The sequence below is a fragment of the Eleutherodactylus coqui genome, chromosome 7, assembly GCF_035609145.1.
Source record: "Eleutherodactylus coqui strain aEleCoq1 chromosome 7, aEleCoq1.hap1, whole genome shotgun sequence".
NCBI classification, from domain to species: Eukaryota; Metazoa; Chordata; class Amphibia; order Anura; family Eleutherodactylidae; genus Eleutherodactylus; species Eleutherodactylus coqui.
This window is the reverse complement of record NC_089843.1, coordinates 169,566,581-169,593,897: the sequence shown is the minus strand read 5'-3', so window position 1 is coordinate 169,593,897 and position 27,317 is coordinate 169,566,581. Positions and strand designations below refer to the sequence as shown.

Here is a 27,317-nt window from a genome sequence, read left to right as displayed (position 1 = left end):
AGAGGCCATTGAGTGGGTTCTGTGGCAGACGCTACAGAGTCGCCATAGACCAGCAGACAGGCACTTCTCACCTTACACTCACGGTACACTTCTCTGTTTGGTTCAATAAACTGCATGAATTGCGAGCACTAGCGGCAGTAGTGTACTGGCGCCCTAAACTATGGTGCAACTGCTGTAGTCTACAAGATAACTCAGGGCCGGTTGTACCAAAGTTTTAATCTGAGATCAACAAGAGTTGATCTAAGATCAAATAGAAAAACGTTGCACTTACACTTTTTTGCCTGTGATCTTGGTTAAAATCTAGGTTCAATTTGATCCCTTGATTTTGGCAAATCAAACTAGGTGAACTTTGTTTAGTAGCCAAAATCCAAGCTGGCGGTCTAGGCTGATAGCCTGATAGGCTTTTCCTGGGTGGTGAACTCATATCCACATTTCCTGCTGATAGCGACCATGTTTTTATGATTGCTATGAATGCTGGTAATATCACCCGCTCTACAGTCACCAATAACCATATGTGATACATTTCTTCTAGGTTCTACCCTTGACTGCAGATTAGGTGAACTTGCTTTTGCAAATCTTTCTTAAACCAAGTTCAACAGCAGTTTAACTAAACCTGGATCAACAACATGGTTGGTGCAACTAGTCCTCGTTGGGGGAAATTATCATGGGCAGTATTTTTAGCCCCTTAATGCTACAGGACATGCAGTAACGTCCTGCCGCTTTGGGTTATGTATGAAGGAAGATTGCAGGGCATTTTCGCTCTATACAATGCAGGTACCGATTGTTTCTTACAGCATGCAATCGCCTGGAACAGCTCCGATAAGCCATGCTGCTCATCGAAGCTGTTAACCCTTTAAACGGAACCGTCAATTCTGACAGTGGCATTTAAATTCATCTCCAATCTGTATAGCTAGCAGCACACCAATTTCGAACAAAACACTTGCTGAGGCCCTTGTATCGTTTTGCCAAATGCCACTCAGAAGTCAGAACCCATACTTCCGTGTAGATAATCCCAGTAATCAAGAAAGAAGAGTGGCAGCAGATATGGTGTAAATAATTTAAAAGTCTATTTTATTCCTCCATGTTAAAATCAGCAGCGATGTTTTGACTTTGAATTTAAATGCCCCGACTGATGTTTGGGGGGCCTATTGCGCACAGGGTTTTTTTCACAAACAAATATGGTTATGTGAAGAAGCTCTTAGTGGAGCCTCAGCATTCCTTACTTCATAATAAAAATGCTGCTTTAAAGGGAGGAGTACGAGGCACTTAGCCATGAAGGAGGGCAGGAAATGGGAGGTGAATTAGGAAGAGTAACTGAAAACTGTGCAAACTGTTCGTAGTCATCTCTGGACAGCTTTGTGAAAGGAAGTATAACATGGCAACTGCTGGAAAAGTAAGTAAGAGCTCTAATGTGTCCAGATCTTCCTCACTTGTGGAGTATGACTCAACTTTATATATATATACATGTGTGCAGAGGCATAACCTGAAACTCCGGGGCCCTAGTGCTAAATTGGAACTCGGCCCCAAAACTATAAAGCTTCATTCATAGTATTGGTTTGCAAGAAAGACTTCATAGACCCCCTAGGGCTCCTGGGCCCAGGTGCGACTGCACCCTCTACACCCCCGATACTTATGCCCATATATCAATTATTTTTTTTCCATTCAGCAAAAGATAATGTAAGAATACTACCTGTTGAATTGCTTAATGTTTGTCCTTGTTTAATGCCACTATCACTCTGAGCTTCCAGCTGAATGTGCAACATTAATGGATTTATAAGACGACTCAAGGCTATGGGGCTGGCAGTCAGTGCAGAAGAAAAGAACTTCGTCCACTTCACCTCCTGTGCTAAAAAATGGGCAATGGAACATTGTTTGTATTATGAAATGTTTTGTAGATAACTTTGTGCGGCCATGACCTTACATTCCTGAATTTCTCTCTGGCTCTGGCCGCCTGCACACGGGCGGAAATCCCGCAGCGGGATTTCCCGCGGGATTTCCGCCGCTCAAAGCCTGCATAGGAGTGCATTATAATACGCACTCCTATGCAGACGGCCGCGGTTTGGCCGCGCGAAATGCCGCGCGGCAAACAAACCGCGGCATGTCCTATTTTTGTGCGGGGCTCGCAGAGCCTCGCACAGATACGTTGCTCACTCGGCCGCCGGCTCCGGTCTGCGCATGCGCCGGCTGCCGGGCAGCCGGCACATGAAAGAGCCGGGCCGCCGGGCGCGGGTGAGTACGCGCTCGTCTCTGCAGGCGCTCGGGTCGGGTCACGCAGCCAGAATTCTCGCCGCCAGATCCGACCTGCTTGTCTGCAGGCGGCCTCTGGCATTTAGTTGGTGTAGTTAAAAGCACGTGTGGTTGTGCTGCGATCTGCCGTGGCTTTCAGTGCAATTGTAGTAAAAGTCTGAATGCCCCCTAAGGGTGGGTTCACAAGAGCGTGTCTTTGTGTGTGCATACGCACACACAAAAACACGCTTGTATTTACATCAATGCATTCCCTATGGTGTGTGCACATGTCCGTACTTTGCAGGTGAGTGTCTGCAAAGATAGGACATGCGTGCACGATAGGGAATGCACGTATTGTTTTCAATGGAGCCGCGGCTGCTGCCGGCGGCTCCATTGAAAACAATGGTCTGTCGGCACCCCAGCAGAAAAAAGTAAAAAAAAAAATTACCTGACCGCCACTGCCATGCAGAACATCACAATTAGAGCTACCAGCAGGCGGGGATTTTAAATCCCCGGCTGCTGATAGCTCAGTACTACAGAGCCGGAGACAGCGCCAGAAGTCGCGGCTGAGCCCTGGCAGGTGAGTATAGATTTTTTTTTTTCACACTATTTTGTGACAGCTGCGGTTGAGAATTGAAGAATTCCTCTGCTGCATCTGCCACAAATGTGGCAGATGTAGCAGCAGGGAATTCTTTTAACTAGTGGGGGTGCATGCAGCAGATGTGTTCTTCATGCACGTGGGGGTCACGGCAGCAGCGGAGTGGTAAGGTTTTTTTTTTTTGGCACTAAAATGTTTCTTTTTCAGGGAAGGACTTATATGTAAAGCAGCAGCCGTGGCTCCATTGACAACAAGCACGCAGCTGTGTTCACGCGTGTTTTTGCTCGTACCTAGGTGCGCATGTATGTATGCACCTAAGTACTCACAAAAACACGCTCGTGTGAACGCACCCTAAGGCCTCGTTCATACAAGCATGTATTTGTGCACGCGTATGTGCTCGAAAAAATGCGCTTCTGATTTATGTGGAGAATGCGTGAACTGGTGAAGTTCTTGTTTATTATTGTTTAGGATTTCTGTTTTGGGTCATGATCCGGACCCTGCTGGGCTTCGCAGTTGTTTCCCTCCTCGCCTGTTAATACGGCTTTGAAAGACAACGGGGACTTTGATTTATCCCTAAAGTGCTGCTGCTGATATAATTGTGAATACGAGTAGTGCTGCCTGTGGTTGGTCACAGTACTCAGTCAGCGCTCAGCTATTCATTGAATTGAAAGCAATGGAAGAACATTGCGTTCCTTTGCCAAAGCTGTCACAGCTGTGATAGCTGTGGCAGGGGATTCTTTATTCCCCGCGGGGAGTGCCATCATCATTGAACCCTGTGACAGTGCTGTCACAGGGTTCAGTGATGATAGGAATCCCTGCAGGGAATAATTACACGCAACACAGACCTTCCTGGCGCACGGATGTCCTATCTTTTACAGGTGCGCGAATTTGCACACCTGTAAAAGACAAACATGTGAACACATCATAGTTAACTAATGATTCTAATAGCCGGGCAGTTTTGTGTGCACATATGCCCGCACAAATACACGCTCGTGTGAACGAGGCCTAAGGCTAGTTTCACAGGGGTGATCGTGATATCACCGCAAGAAAATTGCGGCAATATCACAAATTTGCTTATCAGTTTCTGAGCGTCAGTGCTGCTTTTCTCGCTTTCCCCTTCTGATATGTGTTTTATGTTTCATTGTGAATAAAATATGAATATGAGATTTCCAAATCATTGCTTTCTTTTTTTCTTTACATTTCTTGACATTTTACGCAGCATCCCAACGTTTTTGGAATTGGGTTGTATAAGTCACATAGCGGGTTAGTTTATGCTGTGGATTTTTCCAGCAACATGTGAACAAGATTTTTCAAAAGCCAGTTCAAATTGCTTCATCGGTAATACACTGGGGAAAATCTACAAGTCTGCCATGTGTGAACATACCCTAAGGACATGTCTGCAGGGCGGATCCTTCCTGAATTTAATATGGAAATTTCTGTCTCAAAAATGTCTCAAAATACATGTGTTTCTGTCTCCGTTTTGACACCTCAGCACACGGAGTTTGCTCTGTCAATGGGCAAAATCCACATGCGGAATTCCAATGCCAAAAATGGTATTTCAGTGTCAAGAAGTGATAAGTCACTTTTTGATGTGGAAACGCTTGTTTGTGTTTCGGAGTTCCACAGGCAGAATTTGCCCATTTTGCAGGGCTAACTAAGTGTGCGGATCCTTGCCACAGAAAATCAGTGATTTTGCCATGTGACCATACCCTTAGGGTCACACCAAGCTATTGGAATAGTGATATTTACGGTAGGCTTAAATTACCCGACCATACTCACTGTCCATGTTGAGAATGACAACACACAACAGACAACACACAAACACATAGGGGGAGATTTATAAAGTGAAAATAGATATAAAAAGTCTAAATCTTTTGCATAAGGACAGTTTGTGCAAAATATTTGACTTTTTGTCATGTACACCTGTGTACACGACTTTTCAGAAAAAAGGCAATGTCTGTGAGGGGCCTGACATATTTATTAGAGATGAGCGAACGTACTCGGATAAGCACTACTCGTCCGAGTAATATGCCTTATCCGAGTACCGCTGTACTCGTGCTGAAAGATTCGGGACGTGCTGCGGAGCGGAGAGCTGCAGGGGAGAGCGGGGAGGAACGGAGGGGAGATCTTTCTCTCCTTCTCTCCCGCCCACTCTGCCCCGCTCCCCGCTGCGACTCACCTGTCAGCAGCGGAGCGCCCCGAATCTTTCAGCACGAGTACAGCGGTACTCGGATAAGGCACATTACTCGGACGAGTAGTGCTTATCCGAGTACGTTCGCTCATCTCTAATATTTATATATAATCTGTGCCAGAAGCTGACATAAATTATGTTAGAAATCTATTCCAACTCCTAGCTGGCAGAGCTTTTTGCGTAGGTGCAGGGATTGCCCAAGAGGCACCTAAAATATGAAGAGACACGCACCTCTGCATACATTAGGCACATCGTGCGCCCACCAGGATAATATTCTGGCATTAGAAATCCCGGTCTTAATAAATCTCCCTCATAGTTCATAGTCGGTGTGAAATAAATTGCAGCATGCACTATTTTGCTCCAAGACTCGCCAATTCAAGTTAGCGGGGATGCAAAAAAAAATAAAATAGCGTCCATGTGCATGCATATGTCAGGAATCCATTGGTAAGTGGCGCAGAAAATGAAACATTGACTGATCAGGAAGTAGTGTTAGGGCAGCTTCAGGCGAACATAGCTGCACACGTTTTTGCTCAATGGGTTCATTCTTATTTCCCTTTTTTTGCAGATGCATTTCTTGAGCGTGCAAAAAAAATAGGACGTGCTCTATTTTCCTGCATATTTGCGCACCAAGGGCCCCATTCCACCTGCGCAATTCTGTGAAAGAGAACACATCTGGACCACATTGAGCTAAATAGCCTTTTCAATCAGTGCGGGCAAGGGGGTGTCGTGCGTGTATGAGAACATAGCCTACATGCGCAAAAAACTACTATACAATGCGCTGATACGGGTGCAAATCAAACTCATTCACCGTGCAAATATGATGTACTAAGGTGGGCGTATTTGTGCATATGCTCGTCTAAAGCCGCAATTAGCTAAGCATCTAATTTTCATTTGTGAACGTGAAAAACAGATGACATATGGAAGTCAAAAAACAGGGTGCTTTCAGATGGGCGGAATTGGTCCACATTACACACACAGATTCCGCACCAAAATCTGTAATGAGACTTGAGGGTTTTGTTGCGGGATTTGCAGAATAAGCTGCTGACTTGGATGCGGAATAATTCTGCCACCTTGTGATGTGATGCAGAGCTCCACTTGGATGGACAATCTGCATTTTTTACAGGCAGGTTTTTAAATGGTTTGAATTTGGCCTGAACAGTGATGAAGCTTTAATGATCGTCGCTGACACTTTATATGGAAACTCGCAGGAACGACGGACCAGGTGAGCATGAAAAGGGTCTCTCCGGACTCCACATAGTTTATGGTGCTTATATTTGAAGACAGGTTCCCTTTAAACAGCAAATAGAATTTTTGGCATCTTTTGAAGGCAGAACTGGGAATGAATCTAAACCGCCTACAGCTTCTAATTATGTTCACAAGATTAGATATAAAGGCTGCCAGGTACTATCAATTGTAATCTATGTCTTTGAGATCACCGACTGGCTTGGACGTGTGCAAAATGCATGACTTATCCTACAACCCTACAATTTCAGTATTCAAATAGAAGCTATTTCTGTTCCAATTTTAGACATATTATTGTAGTGGCCTAGTGGGTCCTACAGAAGACTCACTGCTGTACTTGTCCTGCCACACCTGTCTGTATGCTGTCCCTGGATACAGAAGGTGCCGTCTGTAGGACAGACCCTGTTTCTCCCCTTCTTTTTTAAGCCTAGAACTTAGCACTGACGTTGACATTGGCTGAAAGTCAGATTCAATTTAACTGGTGCAGAGCCCAAGGGCAGAGATGCAACTTCACAAGTGCCTATGCAGGAGGAGGAGTCCAGAAAGTGTGGGAACTGAGAGAGGTGATTTAGGCGCACTGTTCAGACACAATCTGGATTGTGGGGCTGGATCATCACCTACCCGGTAGGTTTACACAGTGGTTCCACATCCACAGTCATTACAAGCAGGAGTAAGTGAGCAGTTAAGAAAGAGAATAGTCAGAGGAGGTGGAGATAGCATCAGTCAGTCATGTTGGAGAGGAGGAGATACCCGTACAAGAGTAATCCAGCAGTGGAGCACGCTTCACCCGAGGTCGAGCGAAGTTTAAACCTGCTCCCTGGGCACCCCGCAGCAGAGGCAGAGGGGAACCTTTCTGAGGTCAGCCTGTTACAAAGTGTGAGTCATAACTACCCGGTGAAGTCAAAGTCAGGTTTAGCCTTCAGCTACTTGTCCCTCTGCTTCATATACACTTCACTAAACTTAAATCAAGCCTTTACCTAAAGCAGCTAGTGGGGAAATTGTCTAATCAAACCAGTTCAGGAAAAAGGAAAAGGAGAGAGCGTTGAAGTCAGGTCATAAATAAATAAATATCTTTTTATTTTCTCATTGTGTTTAATTGCTTGCTTAATACTGCATCTACTTGTATCTGTTCCAAGCACTTCACCGGAGAATTGTAGATTCATTCTTGTATTTCAAAAATATGAAAGTTAGTAAATCTGTACACTCCCAGATTTCTAAACTACTACTGTTATTTCTTCGGGTCCAGTCGGAGTGTTGGCGTCACCGTGACAAAAGCCTTCTGGCCACACGTGCTACAGTAGATTCCTTTGGGTCAGCACAATTTTTAAACTGGTTCCGAGAATGGGTTGAAAATTGTGAATTGGGAAACAGAGTGGATATTATCTTTTGATGTATGCAGCTGACTATACTGCTTTATTTCACTTTCAGGTCATCAAATGTAAAGCTGCTGTTTGCTGGGGACCCAAACAGCCACTCAGCATTGAAGAGATTGAGGTTGCACCACCAAAGGCTCATGAAGTTCGCATAAAGGTGATATTTAACGCACCCTCACCCTTTCACACCCTAAATTACTCTGCAACCAGATCAACATAAGCACAATGACCACCACAGCTACTAGAGTGACCCCCACAGCTACTTCAGTGACCTCCACCATTACTACATTGACTTCTACCATTACTACAGTGACTTCTAACATTACTACAGTGACCTCTACTGCTACTATAATGGCCTCTACCACTACTACATTGATCTCTACTGCTACTACATTGGCTTCTACCATTTCTACAGTGACTTCTACCGATACTACAGTGATCTCCACTACTACTACAACATTCAATACATGCCATATTAGCGGTGGACTCTGTAGTAGTAGGAAATTAATGTGCATGTTTCGGCCTCTATCTCATACCTTGGCGGGGCTGCTTTTATCCGGGCACATACCCCATCTAGGCACAGAAGAAAATTAGAGCCTATTAGGGTCATATTAGGATTTTGGGGCATTTAAGGAACAGCTTGTTGATAATTGCCTTTTTCAGGTACTAATATATTTTCTTCACATTTATTATCTGCTATTTAAGGGTTGTTATACATAAATAAGGAAATTGTGATTTTGGTACTTGATGTCCTTCATTCTATCTGAAACTCTCTTATTTTTTAGTCTGAGGATTCTGGTGCACCTATTTCTTTACTTCCCTAGGTATAATTTCTAATGATCCTGTAAAATTATTGATATTCCCTAAACCACCATGCTGTTTCTTCCTTTTCTAGCAGAGGAGGAGATCAAGAAACATAAAGAAAATATATAAACTTCATGCACTGTCTGCTAAATACATAAACCTTAGGTAATACTATTTTGGACAAGGTAAACAGACCTTCCTGCTGTAAATGTAACCATGGATTATGCCGTCTGTGATATTTTAGTTAGACTTGGTAGTATCTCAATTTCACTCCCAAGAGTTCAATGTACAGTAAAATGTTATGTATTCCTCCAGATTGTGTCAGCTGGAATTTGTCGTTCAGATGATCATGTTATACATGGTGACTTGAGTAGCATAAAATTCCCTATCATACTGGGCCATGAAGCCGCTGGGATTGTAGAGAGTGTTGGCGAAGGAGTAACAAACCTGCAACCTGGTAAGACTCGTAAATTGAAGGATTGCTTTAATTTAGTATCACTGTATCTGTAACGATGTGTACAGTAAATTGAACACTCTTTTTATCCTGCACGGCCAAAAGTGTAAAAAAAACAAACCGAAAAGACTGATTTTGCCTCCCAATAAAACGCTATAAAAATGATCAAAAAAGCCATATTTACCTAAAAATAGTACCAATAAAAACTACAGCTTGTCTCGCAAAAAATAAGCTCCCATAGAGCTCTGTCCATGGAAAAATAAAAAGTTATAGGACTTTGAATGCAGCGATTTAGTAAAAAAAATACTTTCCAAAAAAATGTTTTTTATTTGGAAAAATGTAAAAAAAATATAAGAAATTTGGTATTGTTGTAATCCTACCGACCCACAGAAAAATTGTATTGCATCATTTATGCAGTACAATTAACGCTGTTAAAAAAACTAGGGCAGAATTGATGTGTTTTCTCCTGCTATCATAAAAAAAATAATAAAAGTTTTACAATATAGTCTATGTATCCAAAAATGGCACCAATAAAAACTACAGCTCGTTATGCAAAAAACAAGCCATAATACAGCCGTGTCGGTGGAAAAATAAAAAGTTATAGCTTTTGAAAAATGGATATGAAAATCTGCCAAAAATCATTGCATCCTTAAGCCCAAAATAGGCCATGTCTTTAAGGGGTTAAAGGCAATGTACAACTTTTGTGAAAATGTTTTTGTTGCTATCTAGTCATCTAAACTGAAGCAACTTTGCAAATAGTTTTAATTGAAAATACTCTTCCATTTAGTGTCTAGAGCTCCTATGGCCGCCTGCAGTTGGCTGGGTTGGATCCCGCTGCGAGAGACCCGACCCGAGCCCCTGCAGGGACCAGCGTGGCACTCACCTCTCCCGCGGCTCTGGCTCTGTGATGTGCCAGCACAGGGACCAATCTGATTGGTACCGCTGAGCCAATGAGAGGCAGCAGTCACTCACCCATTCATAAATTCATGAATGGGTGTGTGAGTGAGATCTGCCTCTGATTGGTCAGGCTGTGACCAATCAGAGGTAGCTCATTCAGCAGGTGGGGATTTTAAATCCCCGGCTGCTGAATACTACTCACAGCTGTTCAGAGCAGTTCAGGAGGACTGCCGCCGGCCGCGCTGAACTTCGTCTGCCGGGACCAGGTGAGTATATATATATTTTTTTATTTTTACACATTTCTGGATGAATTGCAGGGAAGTGCTTATATATTTAAGCCCTTCCCGACAATTCATCCTGCGATCGCCGGCAGCCCATTGCTTTCAATGGAGCCGGCTGTATTGCCGGCTCCATTGAATTCAATGGGCTAACATCGTTCTGCCGGGACAAGGTGAGTATATATATTTTTTATTTTTACACATTTCTGGATGAATTGCAGGGAAGGGCTTATATATTTAAGCCCTTCCCGAAAATTCATCCCGCGCTCGCCGGCAGTCCATTGCTTTCAATGGAGCCGGCTGTATTGCCGGCTCCATTGAATTCAATGGGCTAACATCGTTCTTCTCTGCCACAGCTGTTACAGCTGTGGCAGAGGAGAACAATCTTTATGCTGACAGTGCGGGGGGGGGGGGGGGGTGTCTCACTCTTGCCACTATTGTGGCTTAATAGTGGGACCTGGGAACTTGAGATGCAGCCCAACATGTAGCCCCTCGCCTGCCCTATCCGTTTCTGTGTCGTTCCCATCACTTTCTTGAATTTCCCAGGTTTTCACAAATGAAAACCTTAGCGAGCATAAGCGATATACAAAAATGCTCGAGTCGCCCATTGACTTCAATGGGGTTCGTTACTCGAAACGACCTCACGAACATCACTGAAAGTTCGACTCGAGTAACGAGCAACCGAGCATTTTGGTGCTCGCTCATCTCTAATTAACAATATATTCATTCCCACATTTTATTTCTTACAGGTGATAAAGTCATCCCATTGTGCATTCCTCAATGTGGAAAGTGCAGATGTTGTAAAAATCCTGACAGTAATTTTTGTGACAAATCTGAGTAAGTATTTATGTAATCTCGTACATTTAACACTTTCTTAACCCCAGGGTTACAGGTATAATGAATCCAAAATAACACTTGTACCCAGAGTCTGGTGCTTTAGGGCAGGGATCCCCAACTCCAGTCCTCAGCGACCCCAACAGGTCATGTTTTCAGGATATCCTATGGTAAGAACACCTGTTGCAATGTCTGAAGCACTGACAATAATTACACCCCCTGTGCAATACTGAGGAAATCCTGAAAACATGACCTGTTGGTGGTCCCTGAGGACTGGAGTTGGGGAACACTGCTTTAGGGGACCTACAGACAAACACAAGAATCCAGTGTTACTTGGCATCTGGTGTTCTGAAACCTCAAGTTATAGGGGTTTTTCAGTGAAAAATACTACTGATAACCTATCATCAGGATAGGTCATCAGTAGTTAATTAGCCGGGGTCTGTCATTTGGGATCCCGACCGATCAGCTGGGCGGGTGCAGCGTTCGAGGAGCAGGCCCTCAGCTGAAGAGACAGCGGAGTAAAGAAATAGCAACCTGTCACAGAGGTTCTACTGTCTCCTCCCAATGGCTGGCTAAGTATCAGACCTCATTATCAACAGGGGAGATCACGTTTCGTAACCTGGGTTACCTTAAGTTCCTGTTTTGTCACCATGATACCAACATTTCTACTTCAGTGGCGGATTACCCATCTTGAATAAAAGTAGTCCACACACAGAAAGTACCTTTTCAACAAGAACCGGGAACACGAGGTCTCGTTCTTTTACTCAAACTTCTCCTCTTCCACATAACAAGGAAATAACTTGTACGTAGTAACTTTAACAGTAACAGATTATACGTAGGCTTACATCTATCGCCTCTTTTCTCACTCTCGTGCAGTTCGGGTTTTCACAAGGCATATATATCCACAGTCAACCTCCATCACTGGACCTCCTCTCTCTTCAACCTCCAGCTCTCAACTCTCCACCTGACACACAACTAACTCACATGCACAAAGACCAATACACATAACTAGACAAATTGATACATTTTCCAGACATCACCAGACATTAACCGTTTAATGCCTGGAGGTGTTAATACACATAACACTAACTTACACAGCACTCATAACTATGACACAAGACAAACATAGAACATGCATTCTAAAGTGCTGGACGGGACCCGAAAACTCTGGGCCACTACACGGGCACATGCTGTCAGCGCCGCAATAACAGAAGTTGGAGCGGAAGCCTCTGCGCTGACCTCTGTGTAGTGGCCGGCGCTTGTAACTGCAGGCACGGCTCTCATTGAAACCAATGAAAGTCATGCCTGCAGTTCCAATTGCTGGCCGTTATGGGAGGTCAGCACGGAGGCTTTCGCTCCAAATGCACAGAGGTCAGAGCGGAAGCCTGCGCGCCGACCTCCCATGTAGTGCGCAGGGCTTGGAACTGTAGGCACGGCTCTTATTGATTTTCACTTCTCGCTGTTTTGCAGTAGACAGTTCTGTACATTATACCGTGGCCTGGGTTGGTACTGCAGGCTGTGTTCTATTAAAGTGAATGAGACTTAGCCTGCAATACCAACCCAGACCACTGCGCAAGGTACAGAGCTGTCTGCTTCCTGCAGCAAAAGAGCTAGAGGTGAGACAACCCTTTTAATCTAGCTGAAATTTTGTAGATAATTCTATAAGTGACAAACCTTATATTATAGAAGGTTTCCAGTCAACGTCTTTTTCCATTTCTTTAAAATAGCATGTGGAAATTCACGGGATTGCTATTGGACAACACTACTAGATTTACATGCAAGGGGAAACCTGTTTATAACTTCGTCAATACCAGCACTTTTACGGAGTACACAGTGGTTGATGACATTGCAGTTGCTAAGATACATCCGGATGCACCACTGGATAAGGTTTTCCTCATGGGTTGTGCATTCTCTACAGGATATGGGTCAGCTGTGAAAATTGCTAAGGTAACTTCTATGTTTGATTTAGTTCTGTTCATTACCAGTTTAGGGCTCAGTCACACAGGCATTTGTACGCGCGTTTGTCAGTTGCGTTTGCCGGACGCATCTAAATAGAACCAATGCTTTTTAATGGGAGGAGGCACATGCGAATTTAACATTCGCACAAACGCACGCGGCAAAAATTATTGGACACCAGTTCAAAGTATGCATGTAACTGCGGCAAACCAGTTTAATTTTTTCGCATCCAGGGTTTTCACCTTGCGCTTAACGGGGCTGGTGGCAGCAGCGCCGACCCCATTGAGAACATATAGTGAAGATTGCGACCCTCTACCATAGCTGTGACAGCTGTGGCAGAGGAGAGCGATGTTCTCCCATTGAATTCAATGGAGCCAGCAATACAGCTGCCTCTGGGTGAGTGCTGCCTCTGATTGGCTGAGCGCAGGGACCAATCACAGGCAGCTCTCAGCTGTCATTCAATAGCCGAGAGCTGCCTCTAATTTATTCACAGTGCTAAGCCAATCAGAGGCAGCCCTTTCAGCAGACAGGGATTTTAAATCCCTGTCTGCTGAAAAAACCTCAGAGCAGTGCAGGAGAAGAGAAGGCTGGATGCGGCTAAGCCCTGGCAGTTGCAGAGAGGTGAGTATACTTTTTTATTTTTTATTTTTTACACATTTTGGATTGATTATATTGCCGGCTCCATTGAATTCAATGGGAGAACATCGCTCTCCAATGCCACAGCTGTCACAGCTGTGGCAGAGGATTTCTACATCTCCGCGGGGATTCCAATTTTCACTAGACACTGTGACAATGCTGTCATGGTCTCCAGTGACAATGGAACTCCCTGCGGAGATGAAGAAATCCTCTGCCACAGCTGTCACAGTTGTAGCAGAGGATCGCGATATTCTCTGTATGTCAATGGGGCCACCACAGCTGCCGCCAGCCCCATTGACCACAGGTGAAACACCTGGATGTGACAGCATCCAGGGGTTTCCCATTCAAGGAATCCCCTGCTGCAGCTGTCAAAGCCGCAGTAGGGGATAGTGGGCAGCGTTTTTTTTTGAGCGGATAAACTCTGCTAGCAGCGTTTTTTCTGCCGCGGTGCCCGCTTCGGTCATGCAAATTTTTGAACCCATAACTCATGCATTTAAAAATTCATGCTTCAAAACGCTCGTGTGACTGAGCCCTTAAAGATTGTTTTTATGGCAGCTTATAAAACTGTATAAGCACCGGTATCACTGGCAATCATCTTACATATAAATTGTATACTAGTATATTTTATGTTTACTTTAATAAAAGAAACATACCCGTTGTGGTCCTAATCTTCTGTCTGCATGCACAATGGGGCCCGAACCAAAAGGAGCAGCCGGTGGCTTTCAGAACAGACATTTTGCTTGAAGGTGAATTAGGTCCCATTGCCCACTTGTAGAGCCCTTGAGCGGCCAAAACGAAAGAACCCCCACAAATTACCCCACTTTCAAAACTAGACACTCCTCATTTAGGTGGTAAAAATAGACTGATAGAATTATTGTATATTTAGTAAAAGCACCAAGTTTGGGCAAAGTTTGAAAAAACATTTTCAACTAGAATATGTAAAATATTTCCAAACATACTTTACAATTTTTGATGCCATGAAATCAAGAAATGTTCTGCTATTGTGCAATAATAGAAATCTTTATATGATTGGCAAGGTCTTAATCGGACATATCCACAGAACAAAACAGATGACCTGTAATATAAGTCCAATAGTGAACAATGTAAATTTAAAATGCAGAATTGTCTTTTTTCCCCATTCCATTCCCATGTCAATTGAAAAGAGTTGGGCTGCCTTCACATCTGTGGCAGGAAGTCAATTTTCCTGCTCTGTTTGGGGAGCATGAAAGAGGAATCTCCTGGCTTAACGGGTCCATCTTATGATGGAACAGAACAGTCCGCATTGACTATATTGGGGTCCTTTCAGTTTCCGCTCAGCTGCCTGTCATTTTACCAGAAGAAAAAAACACTACATGTAGTGCTATTTCTTACAATACGTTGTGCGGGATCTGTGATGGAAACTGTATTTGTAGGTTCCAATGCAGATATGAAGGCAGCCTTACAGTACCACTGTGGGTCACTGAACAAGTGATAGAATTGTGAAGCAGCTGCGGCGTGGCGGAAGACTCACTTCAGCTGATCAGTAAGGTGCTTTGTGTTGGAGCTAGGCTGATGTAGTGTAGGTAACTCATACAGAGGATAGATCATCAATATTTACAGGACTGGAAAACCATGTTAATGCTTTAGCTTTTCACATTTTCAGCAGTTGATGCAACTGTTCTACTATTTCACTTATTACAGGTCAAACCCGGCTCTTCCTGTGTAGTATTTGGTCTGGGAGGAGTTGGCTTGTCTGTGATTATTGGATGTAAAGTAGCTGGTGCAGCCAAGATTATTGGAGTTGATATAAACTGCGACAAATTTGCAAAAGCCAAAGAGCTTGGAGCCACTGAATGTATCAACCCCAAAGATTACGACCGACCTATCCATGAAGTGTTGGCAGAGATGACTGATGGCGGAGTAGACTATGCCTTTGAGGTTATTGGAAACATTGGAGTCATGGTATGTGGACGACAAAAAAAAATTTACTATCGTAAATTATGAAACAATAAATGCCAGCCATCTCTCTTAGAAAATCTGGGTCCCAGTTCAATATTGACAGAACAGTAACCATAGAAGTCATAGTGAGTTGTTTTTTATTTTATTATACTTTTTTGTGTTTTTCCATTAGACATCTGCTCTTTCATCCAGTTTCTTTGGCTGTGGAAAAACTGTGATTGTAGGCGTAGCTCCTTCAAATGCTACCATGACATTTGATCCCATGTTAATGCTGACCGGGCGAATTCTGTGTGGATCTGTTTTAGGAGGTAATACATTATATAGAACATTTTGAGAATAGGTATTAGAACTTGTGTAAAGACTGTGCAATTGGTGATGATTTTCGTTTGTATCGTACAACGCAGAGCTAGTCAACCACATTGTATAAAAGTTGACTTGAGTCTGTCATCAGGTGAATGTCTGAGCTGAACACCAACAGTAAATCAAGGTGCATTTGGGTAAAATGAAGCACATTGGAGTTACTAAATTAAAAACCCGTTTGCCTCACAAAACAGTAACATCATGAAGGTCACAGTAGTAACCCCAATGTACCTAGTTTAAACTACAGTACATCTGCCTGGTTTTAACCGCATGTTTCACATTGCTTATGCTTATTTGAGGCAGGTAGAGTTGTATTTTTTTCAATTGCAACATAAGTTCCAACATATCAGTTTGCTTTGTTTCTCTTTTTGTGTTTTTTTTTTGAGGGAAGGGTATGAAAAAAAAATTCCATCATCATAGTTTGCATTTCTTTTGCTGTATAGTATGTAGTTAAAAATGTATAATTATAATCATTATATAGCGACAACAAATTTCACTGGACTTTACAAACCAGCGGGTACATGTACGGACCAAATAAGGCATTACATACAGTATTACTAATAAGCAATCTGAAGAATAGGAGTGAGGGCCCTCCTCGGCAAGAAGTTAGCATCTATGAGGAATAAGGGGTGACACACCTGATGCACTTTTTGCCAACAGCTTCTTGTGGTCTATGAATAACAATTGTGTTTGTTGGGAAAGGTTGGAAGACTAAAGATGATGTGCCAAAACTTGTGGAGGACTATATGAATAAGAAATTTGAGCTTGATGGTCTGATAACTCACAAATTACCACTTGAGAAGATCAATGAAGGATTTGAACTTCTGCGCAAGGGAGAGAGGTATGCTTTACGTCTTAAAATAATCTAATTGTAAACTAATATAAAAATTATATTGTAAAATGACAATAAACTTTATTGGGCTTTGTCATGTAAGCTTAATTTTAATATGGCTACTCTTCTGCCCAGCACAGCCTTAAATGTGATCCAACCTTCAAATCGAATACTTTATTTTTGCTGCCATGCTCCCCTTGTGTCCATTTGTCAACTGTTCATGCTGGTTTACATGAGCAGCAATGGCAGCGCAGCACTTCCACCTCTGGCCAGCAGGGTCAATTCCTATGAGTAATAGCGCTGTAGCACTACTTCTAACCTCAGAGCACTGCTTCTGCCCATTTCACTACTCTACAATATATAGTCTAGTCCCACCTACTTCACTTCAGCACGGCCATATCGAGACTCCAGTTACCTATAGCCATTCACGCTGTAGATTCAAAGAGTGACTATTGAAGCGTAACAAGCTATGAAGTCATCAATGCTGTTTGCCCACTGTGTCCAAAACAGCCAAGGATTCAGCAGTTCTGACCAAGGAGTGAACACTGAGTCACTAGTGACAGAGCATTCAGTGCCCTGGCTGGAAGTAAACAGCTTACAAGGAAAGCTACATCATTGGAAATGTAAGAATCGGGATTCAGCATAGTCACATGACCTATTGGAAATCTCAGAGCATGGCATAGATCTGGAAGAGGGAGTACAGTGCAGGACTCTTACTGGGTTGCAAGAAGTAAGTTTTATCAAGTATTTTGCAAATGACAAAACCCTTTTAAAGGTCTAGCATATACCTAGTGTACAGAAATTACACAAACCTACTACAGATGAAAAATGTGATTGTTCTCAGCAAGAGAAACCAAATAATCTTGTAGATATGATACCTTTTAATGGCTAACAAAAAACATGATGATATAACGAGCTTTCCAACTTACTCCAATTTGGGGACCATAAAACTTTCACATCCCTTATCGTTGGACTAATTAAGTATTTAATGTCTACTCATCCTGTTCTGAAATTTTTTTAAAAGTGCAAATTAATCACACCATGTCTGTGCCTATATATTATATACATATCTTCGTGCTTGACTATGGGCAATGTCCTTTTCCATTTGCTGCTTACATGTACTTTAAAGTATAAATCGTAAGGGATTCACACAATCAGGACAAGTTGAACTATCAACTTCTCTGGCAGACTTTTCTAGCTGTGTTCTGTGACATGCAGAGGTCATTGTGCATGGAGTGGGGGGGTGGCGACCTCTGATCAACTATTGTGAATAATGTATCCTATGTTATCTTTATATGTTATCTTTTATAAGCCTGAGGAAGAGCCCTAAGTAGGTTTGAAAGCTTGCTATAACATTTATTTTTGTTAGCCATTGAAAGGTATCATATCTACAAGATTGCTTAGTTTCTTTTATGGAGAACAATCACATCTTTATATATGTGTCACCACTTATTGTAATCCTGCTGGTGATAAGATGATTGCTGAGTAGAGATGAGCGAGCATACTCGTCCGAGCTTGATGCTCGTTCGAGTATTAGGGTGCTCGAGATGCTCGTTAAACGAGCACTGACCATTGAATTCAATGGAGCCGGCAATACAGCCGGCTCTATTGAAAGCAATGGGCTGCCGGCTAGCGCGGGATGAATTTTCGGGAAGGGTTTAAAAATATAAGCCCTTGCCTGAAAATCATCCTAAAATGTGTAAAAAGTAAAAAAAAAAATATACTCACCTTGTCCCGGCAGAACGATGTTAGCCCATTGAATTCAATGGAGCCGGCAATACAGCCGGCTCCATTGAAAGCAATGGGCTGCCGGCGATCACACAATGAATTTTCGGGAAGGGTTTAAATATATAAGCCCTTCCCTGCAATTCATCCAGAAATGTGTAAAAATAAAAAAATATATATATACTCACCTTGTCCCGGCAGACGGAGTTCAGCTGCGGCCAGCTGGCAGTTCCCCTGAACTACTCTCTGTAGTATTCAGCAGCCGGGGATTTAAAATCCCCGCCTGCTGAATGAGCTGCCTCTAATTGGTCACAGCCTGACCAATCAGAGGCAGATCTCACTCACACCCATTCATGAATTCATGAATGGGTGAGTGAGTGCTGCCTCTGATTGGCTCAGCGCAGCTCTCAGCTGAATGACAGCAGTTCAGCACCACAGTGCAGGGGACAGCAGGAGAAGACGCGGCTGTGCCCCGGCAGCTGAAGGGAGGTGAGTCGAGAAGAGCGAGCGTACTCGGAAAAGCACTACTCGCTCGAGTAATTTGCTTTATCCGAGTATGGCTGTGCTCGTCCCTGAAGATTCGGGTGCCGGCACGGAACGGGGAGCTGCAGGGGAGAGCGGAGAGGAACGGAGGTAAGATCTTTCTCTCCCTCTCTCCCGCCCGCTCTCCCCTTCTCCCCGCTGCGACTCACCTGTCAGCCGCAGCGGCACCCGAATCTTCAGGGACGAGCACAGCGATACTCGGATAAAGCAAATTACTCGAGCGAGTAGTGCTTTTCCGAGTACGCTCGCTCATCTCTAGAGGTGAGTATCTATTTTTTTTTTTTTTAAATCACTTTTAATTCATTTCCAGGGAATGGCTTATATGTAAAGCCCTTCCCTGAAAAAGAATTCAGGTGTGCCAGCGGACCATTGTCTTCAATGGAGTCGCCGGCAGCAGCAGCGGCTCCATTGAAGAGAATGCCTGCATTTTTATTCTTTTTTACACTAAAATCTTTCTTTTTCAGGTAAGGGCTTATATTTTTAAGCCCTTCCCGAAAATTCATCCCGCACTCTCCGGCAGCCCATTGCTTTCAATGGAGCCGGCTGTATTGCCGGCTTCATTGAATTCAATGGGCTAACATCGTTCCTCTCTGCCACAGCTGTTACAGCTGTGGAAGAGGAGAATGATCGTTATTCTGACAGTGGGGGGAGGGGGTCCCACTCTTGCCACTATTGTGGCTTAATAGTGAGGCCTCGGAGCCCGAAATGCAGCCCTGCATGTTGCTCGTCGCCTGCCCTATCCATTTCTATGTTTTTTACATGACTTTGGTGATTTGCTAAGATTTTCACAAATGAAAACCTTAGCGGAGCACCAGTCATATACAAAAATACTCGAGTCGCCCATTGACTTCAATGGGGTTCGTTACTCGAAACGAACTCTCGAGCATCACTGAAAGTTCGACTCGAGTAATGAGCACTCGAGCATTTTGGTGCTCGCTCATCTCTATTGCTGAGACATTTTTCTACAGAATCAGATGTGTGAGAATTTTATTAGGCTTAATGATCATTATGTAAACTGCAGGATTTTAGGAGGTTTTTTTGTAATATACTGTAGATCGTGAAATTGAAAATTTTTGAAAATTCCCAAAAATCCTTAAATCTGTTTAACATAGGAACGTCATTTATCGAATTGATCATTTTTAATGACACATTTCTTTTAAGGAATTCATTGTAAATTCTCTAGAACAATCAAATATAATCTAAACTGAAGCTAAATTTCTTTAGGGATGGATAAATATTAGAGATGAGCGAGCACCAAAATGCTCGGGTGCTCGTTATTCGGGACGAACTTTTCGCGATGCTCGAGGGTTCGTTTCGAGTAACGAACCCCATTGAAGTCAATGGGCGACCCGAGCATTTTTGTATTTCGCCGATGCTCGCTAAGGTTTCCTTGTGTGAAAATCTGGGCAATTCAAGAAAGTGATGGGAACGACACAGCAACGGATAGGGCAGGCGAGGGGCTACATGTTGGGCTGCATCTCAAGTTCACAGGTCCCACTATTAAGCCACAATAGCGGCAAGAGTGGGCCCCCCCCTCCCAAAAACTTTTACTTCTGAAAAGCCCTCATTAGCATGGCATACCTTAGCTAAGCACCACACTACCTCCAACAAAGCACAATCACTGCCTGCATGACACTCCACTGCCACTTCTCCTGGGTTACATGCTGCCCAACCGCCCCCCCCCCTCCCCCCCACAGCGCACACCAAAGTGGCGGGGCGATAGCCCACAATGCTGTACAGAAGCAATGAGAAATAAAATCCTGTGCCACAGCCATCAGGAGCTGCACACGTGGGCATAGCAATGGGGAACCTATGTGTCACACACTATTCATTCTGTCAAGGTGTCTCTGCATGCCCCAGTCAGACCGGGCTTTTTAATTCATAGACACAGGCAGGTACAACTCCCTATGGTGAAGTCCCTGTCGACCGACAGCATGGGTGGCTTCCTGGAACCCACCGGCGGTACATAAAAATATCCCATTGCAGTGCCCAACACAGCTGAGGTAGTAATGTCGTGCTTAATGCAGGTGGGCTAAAAATTTATTTGATTACACTGTAGGCGATGGCCCACAAAAATTGCTGTATCAACAGTACTAATGTACCTGAAAAAAATTGGCCATGGCCAACCAAGAGGGCAGGTGAAACCCATTAATCGCTTTGGTTAATGTGGCTTAAGTGGTAACTAGGCCTGGAGGCAGCCCAGTTTAACGAAAAATTGGTTCAAGTTAAAGTTCCAACGCTTTTCAGAGCATTGAAACATCTAAAAATTGTTTAGAAAAATTATGAGTGAGCCTTGTGGCCCTAAGAAAAATTGCCCGTTCAGCGTGATTACGTGAGGTTTCAGGAGGAGGAGCAGGAGGAGGAGGAGGAGGAATATTAGACACAGATTGATGAAGCAGAAATGTCCCCGTTTTGGATGGTGAGAGAGAACGTAGCTTCCATCCGCGGGTGCAGCCTACGTATTGCTTACGTATCGCTGCTGTCCGCTGGTGGAGAAGAGAAGTCTGGGGAAATCCAGGCTTTGTTCATCTTGATGAGTGTTAGCCTGTCGGCACTGTCGGTTGACAGGCGGGTACGCTTATCTGTGATGATTCGCCCAGCCGCACTAAACACCCTCTCCGACAAGACGCTAGCCGCAGGACAAGCAAGCACCTCCAGGGCATACAGCGCTAGTTCAGGCCACGTGTCCAGCTTCGACACCCAGTAGTTGTAGGGGGCAGAGGCGTCACCGAGGATGGTCGTGCGATCGGCTACGTACTCCCTCACCATCCTTTTACAGTGCTCCCGCCGACTCAGCCTTGACTGGGGAGCGGTGACACAGTCTTGCTGGGGAGCCATAAAGCTGGCCAGGCCCTTAAAGACTGTTGCACTGCCTGGGATGTACATGCTGCTCGATCTACGCACCTCCCCTGCTACATGGCCCTCGGAACTGCGCCTTCTGCCACTAGCGCTGTCGGATGGGAATTTTACCATCAGCTTGTCCGCCAGGGTCCTGTGGTATAGCAACACTCTCGAACCCCTTTCCTCTTCGGGAATGAGACTGGGAAGGTTCTCCTTATAGCGTGGGTCGAGCAGTGTGTACACCCAGTAATCCGTAGTGGCCAGAATGCGTTGAATGCGAGGGTCACGAGAAAGGCATCCTAACATGAAGTCAGCCATGTGTGCCAGGGTACCTGTACGCAACACATGGCTGTCCGCGCTAGGAAGATCACTTTCAGGATCCTCCTCCTCCTCCTCCTCCTCAGGCCATACACGCTGAAATGATGACAGGCAACCAGCATGGGTACCGTCAGCAGTGGGCCAAGCTGTCTCTTCCCCCTCCTCCTCATCCTCCTCATCCTCCTCCTCCTCCTCCTCCTCCTGAACGCGCTGAGATATAGACAGGAGGGTGCTCTGACTATCCAGCGACATACTGTCTTCCCCCGGCTCTGTTTCCGAGCGCAAAGCGGCTGCCTTTATGGTTTGCAGGGAACTTCTCAAGATGCATAGCAGAGGAATGGTGACGCTAATGATTGCAGCATCGCCGCTCACCACCTGGGTAGACTGATCAAAGTTTCGAAGGACCTGGCAGATGTCTGCCAACCAGGCCCACTCTTCTGAAAAGAATTGAGGAGGCTGACTCCCACTGCGCCGCCCATGTTGGAGTTGGTATTCCACTATAGCTCTACGCTGCTCATAGAGCCTAGCCAACATGTGGAGCGTAGAGTTCCACCGTGTGGGCACGTCGCACAGCAGTCGGTGCACTGGCAGATTAAAGCAATGTTGCAGGGTGCGCAGGGTGGCAGCGTCCGTGTGGGACTTGCGGAAATGTGCGCAGAGCCGGCGCACCTTTACGAGCAGGTCTGACAAGCGTGGGTAGCTTTTCAGAAAGCGCTGAATCACCAAATTAAAGACGTGGGCCAGGCATGGCACGTGCGTGAGGCTGCCGAGCTGCAGAGCCGCCACCAGGTTACGCCCGTTGTCACACACGACCATGCCCGGTTGGAGGCTCAGCGGCGCAAGCCAACGGTCGGTCTGCTCTGTCAGACCCTGCAGCAGTTCGTGGGCCGTGTGCCTCCTATCTCCTAAGCTGAGTAGTTTCAGCACGGCCTGCTGACGCTTGCCCACCGCTGTGCTGCCACGCCGCGCGACACCGACTGCTGGCGACGTCCTGCTGCTGCTGACACATCTAGATTGCGAGACAGAGGTTGAGGAGGAGGAGGAGGAGGAGGGTGCTTTAGTGGAAGAAGCATACACCGCCGCAGATACCACCACCGAGCTGGGGCCCGCAATTCTGGGGGTGGGTAGGACGTGAGCGGTCCCAGGCTCTGACTCTGTCCCAGCCTCCACTAAATTCACCCAATGTGCCGTCAGGGAGATGTAGTGGCCCTGCCCACCTGTGCTTGTCCACGTGTCCGTAGTTAAGTGGACCTTGTCACTAACCGCATTGGTGAGGGCGCGTACAATGTTGCGGGAGACGTGGTCGTGCAGGGCTGGGACGGCACATCCGGAAAAGTAGTGGCGACTGGGAACTGAGTAGCGCGGGGCCGCCGTTGCCATCATAGCTTTGAAGGACTCCGTTTCCACAACCCTATACGGCAGCATCTCAAGGCTGATAAATTTGGCTATGTGGACGGTTAACGATTGAGCATGCGGGTGCGTGGTTGCGTACTTGCGCTTGCGCTCCAACACTTGCGCTAGCGACGGCTGGACTGTGCGGTGCGAGACATTGGTGGATGGGGCCGAGGACAGCGGAGGTGAGGCTGTGGGTGCAGGTCATGAGACGGTTGTGCCTGTGTCCTGAGAGGGGGGTTGTATCTCAGTGGCAGGTTGGGGCACAGGGGGAGAGGCAGCGGTGCAAACCGGAGGCGGTGAACGGCCTTCGTCCCACCTTGTGGGGTGCTTGGCCATCATATGTCTGCGCATGCTGGTGGTGGTGAGGCTGTTGGTGGTGGCTCCCCGGCTGATCTTGGCGCGACAAAGGTTGCACACCACTGTTCGTCGGTCGTCAGGCGTCTCTGTGAAAAACTGCCAGACCTTAGAGCACCTCGGCCTCTGCAGGGTGGCATGGCGCGAGGGTGTGCTTTGGGAAACACTTGGTGGATTATTCGGTCTGGCCCTGCCTCTACCCCTGGCCACCGCACTGCCTCTTGCAACCTGCCCTGCTGATGCCCTTGCCTCCCCCTCTGAAGACCTGTCCTGAGTAGGCGTTGCACACCAGGTGGGGTCAGTCACCTCATCGTCCTGCTGCTCTTCCTCCGAATCCTCTGTGCGCTGCTCCCTTGGACTTACTGCACTTACTACTACCTCACTGCAAGACAACTGTGTCTCATCGTCATCGTCCTCCTCACCCACAGAAAGTTCTTGAGACAGTTGGCGGAAGTCCCCAGCCTCTTCCCCCGGACCCCGGGAACTTTCGAATGGTTGGGCATCGGTGACGATAAACTCCTCTGGTGGGAGAGGAACCGCTGCTGCCCAATCTAAGCAGGGGCCCGAGAACAGTTCCTGGGAGTTTGCCCGCTCCTGAGCAGGTGTCATTGTAGTGGAGGGAGGAGGCTGGGAGGAAGGAGGAGCAGCAGACAGAGGATTCGGATTTGCAGCAGTGGATGGCGCAGAACTGTGGGTGGATGATAGCTTGCTCGAAGCACTTTCTGCCATCCAGGATAGGACCTGCTCACACTGCTCATTTTCTAATAAAGGTCTCCCGCGTGGACCCATTAATTGGGCGATGAATGTGGGGGCGCCAGAAACATGCCTCTCTCCTAATCGCGCAGCAGTCGGCTGCGACACACCTGGATCAGGAGCTCGGCCTGTGCCCACACCCTCACTTGGCCCTCCGCGTCCTCGGCCACGTCCACGTCCACGTCCTCTAGGCTTACCCCTACCCCTCAGCATGCTGTATTACCAGTGATTTGATTTCCCAGGCAGGAAATAAATTGGCGCAAGCCTGCAGGCCAAATATAATGTTTTCGCTTTTTTGCAAAGGGAAGACCCCACTGCGTGTATTCAATGAAAAACAAGAAGTTTAATATCTGTGGTGTGGCCCTCAAAAAGTGTCACACAAGTATAGTGTAGCAGAGTTATTAACTCTAGCAGAGCAGGTATTTGCCAGTCAGGAAAGACAATGGCGCTAGGCTGCAGTAAAGCGTAGCTGGTTGCGTCTGATTTTTGTACGTTGTACACGCAGCACACACGTACACGCAGACCTTAGGACTGACACAGGCAGGCCAAATATAATTTCTTTTCCTTTTTAGCTTAGGGAAGCACCCACTGCGTATATTCAATGAACAAGAATTTTAATATCTGTGGTGTGGCCCTCAAAAAGTGTCACACAAGTATAGTGTAGCAGAGTTATTAACTCTAGCAGAGCAGGTATTTGCCAGTCAGGAAAGACAATGGCGCTAGGCTGCAGTAAAGCGTAGCTGGTTGCGTCTGATTTTTGTACGTTGTACACGCAGCACACACGTACACGCAGACCTTAGGACTGACACAGGCAGGCCAAATATAATTTCTTTTCCTTTTTAGCTTAGGGAAGCACCCACTGCGTATATTCAATGAACAAGAAGTTTAATATCTGTGGTGTGGCCCTCAAAAAGTGTCACACAAGTATAGTGTAGCAGAGTTATTAACTCTAGCAGAGCAGGTATTTGCCAGTCAGGAAAGACAATGGCGCTAGGCTGCAGTAAAGCGTAGCTGGTTGCGTCTGATTTTTGTACGTTGTACACGCAGCACACACGTACACGCAGACCTTAGGACTGACACAGGCAGGCCAAATATAATTTCTTTTCCTTTTTAGCTTAGGGAAGCACCCACTGCGTATATTCAATGAACAAGAAGTTTAATATCTGTGGTGTGGCCCTCAAAAAGTGTCACACAAGTATAGTGTAGCAGAGTTATTAACTCTAGCAGAGCAGGTATTTGCCAGTCAGGAAAGACAATGGCGCTAGGCTGCAGTAAAGCGTAGCTGGTTGCGTCTGATTTTTGTACGTTGTACACGCAGCACACACGTACACGCAGACCTTAGGACTGACACAGGCAGGCCAAATATAATTTCTTTTCCTTTTTGGCAAAGGGAAGGACCCACTGCGTATATTCAATGAACAATAACTTTTAGAACTGTAGTGTGGCCCTGAAAAAGTGACACACAACTTTAGTGTAGCAGAGTTATTAACTCTAGCAGAGCAGGTATTTGCCAGTCAGGAAAGACAATGGCGCAAGCCTGCAGTAAAGCATAGCTGGTTGCGTCTGATTTTTGTACGTTGTCCACGCAGCACACACGTACACGGAGACCTTAGGACTGACACAGGCTGGCCAAATATAATTTTTTTCCTTTTTAGCAAAGGGAAGACCCCACTGCGTGTATTCAATGAATAATAAATGTCTTCTGGCCCTGCCTACACAATTCTATCCCTGTAGTATTAATGCCGGGTGCAATGCTCTGCACAGCCGGTTTTGAGAAGAAAAAAAAATATGCAACACTGCTAACAGCAGCCTGGACAGTACTGCACACGGATAGAAGTGGCCCTAGAAAGGACCGTTGGGATTCTTGAAGCCTACACTAACTCCTAACACTCTCCCTGCCTAACCCCCACTTCTGTCCCTATTGCAGGGCGCAATGCTCTGCAGATCCAATTTTGGACAAAAAAAAAATTACTGTGCTAACACAGTACTGCACACTAGTAGATGTGGCCCTGAGAAGGGCCGTTGGGGTTCTTGAAGCCTACACTGACTCCTAACGCTCTCCCTACAGCAGCACCAGCAGCAGCACTTTCCCTCAGCTAAGTCACAAGGCATGTGTGGCGAGCCGCGGGAGGGGCCGATTTTTATACTCGGGTGACATCTGATCGCCCCAGCCACTCACAGCAGGGGGGTGGTATAGGGCTTGAACGTCACAGGGGGAAGTTGTAATGCCTTCCCTGTCTTTCAATTGGCCAGAAAAGCGCGCTAACGTCTCAGAGAGGAAACTGAAAGTAACCGGAACACCGCGTGGTGCTCGTTATGAGTAACGAGCATCTCGAACACCCTAATATTCGCACGAATATCAAGCTCGGACGAGTACGTTCGCTCATCTCTAATAAATATTTCTACACAGTGGTCTTTAAAAGGTGAAAATGCATAAAGCTTGATACTGTATAAACCACAGATGTCTAACAAATGTATTTTCTTCTACTAGCATCCGTACAGTGTTGTGTCTTTAAAGAGCCTAATCCTGGTCCTCATCTATCGAAGAAATCCCTTGTTATCAACATGCAAGATGCAATATTAATCTGAAGTTAAATTTTACAGAATGTCGGCAGCGTATAATAATATCTTCTTTGCTAGAAAAAACAATTGAGCTGTCCTGATGGATTATTACGATGTGAAGCTCCAGTTTTGTGAGGTCTGATTTTAAACATTGGTATTGCTTTCTAGCACTTGCCATAAATAATAAAATATTGCCATTTATAGCTC

General features: G+C 45.5%; 1 protein-coding gene across 1 annotated transcript; it reads left to right on the top strand.

Moving 5' to 3' along the window:
* The first annotated feature begins 1,282 nt into the window (after window positions 1-1,282).
* LOC136572956 (alcohol dehydrogenase 1-like) lies at window positions 1,283-27,317 on the top strand. The gene is made up of 9 exons (XM_066574004.1): window positions 1,283-1,393; window positions 7,686-7,787; window positions 8,750-8,891; window positions 10,813-10,900; window positions 12,625-12,844; window positions 15,170-15,430; window positions 15,600-15,735; window positions 16,490-16,628; window positions 27,040-27,317. Exons 1-9 carry the CDS (start codon window positions 1,376-1,378, stop codon window positions 27,062-27,064), a joined length of 1,131 nt encoding a protein of 376 aa, XP_066430101.1. The 5' UTR covers window positions 1,283-1,375; the 3' UTR covers window positions 27,065-27,317.

What these genes read in the sequence shown, in the direction of transcription:
- LOC136572956 (XM_066574004.1), top strand. An exon ending in CAGCTGTGAAAATTGCTAAG is followed by an intron (nt 12,845 to 15,169) that starts GTAACTTCTATG and finishes CACTTATTACAG; the next exon opens with GTCAAACCCGGCTCTTCCTG. An exon ending in TTGGAAACATTGGAGTCATG is followed by an intron (nt 15,431 to 15,599) that starts GTATGTGGACGA and finishes TTTTTCCATTAG; the next exon opens with ACATCTGCTCTTTCATCCAG.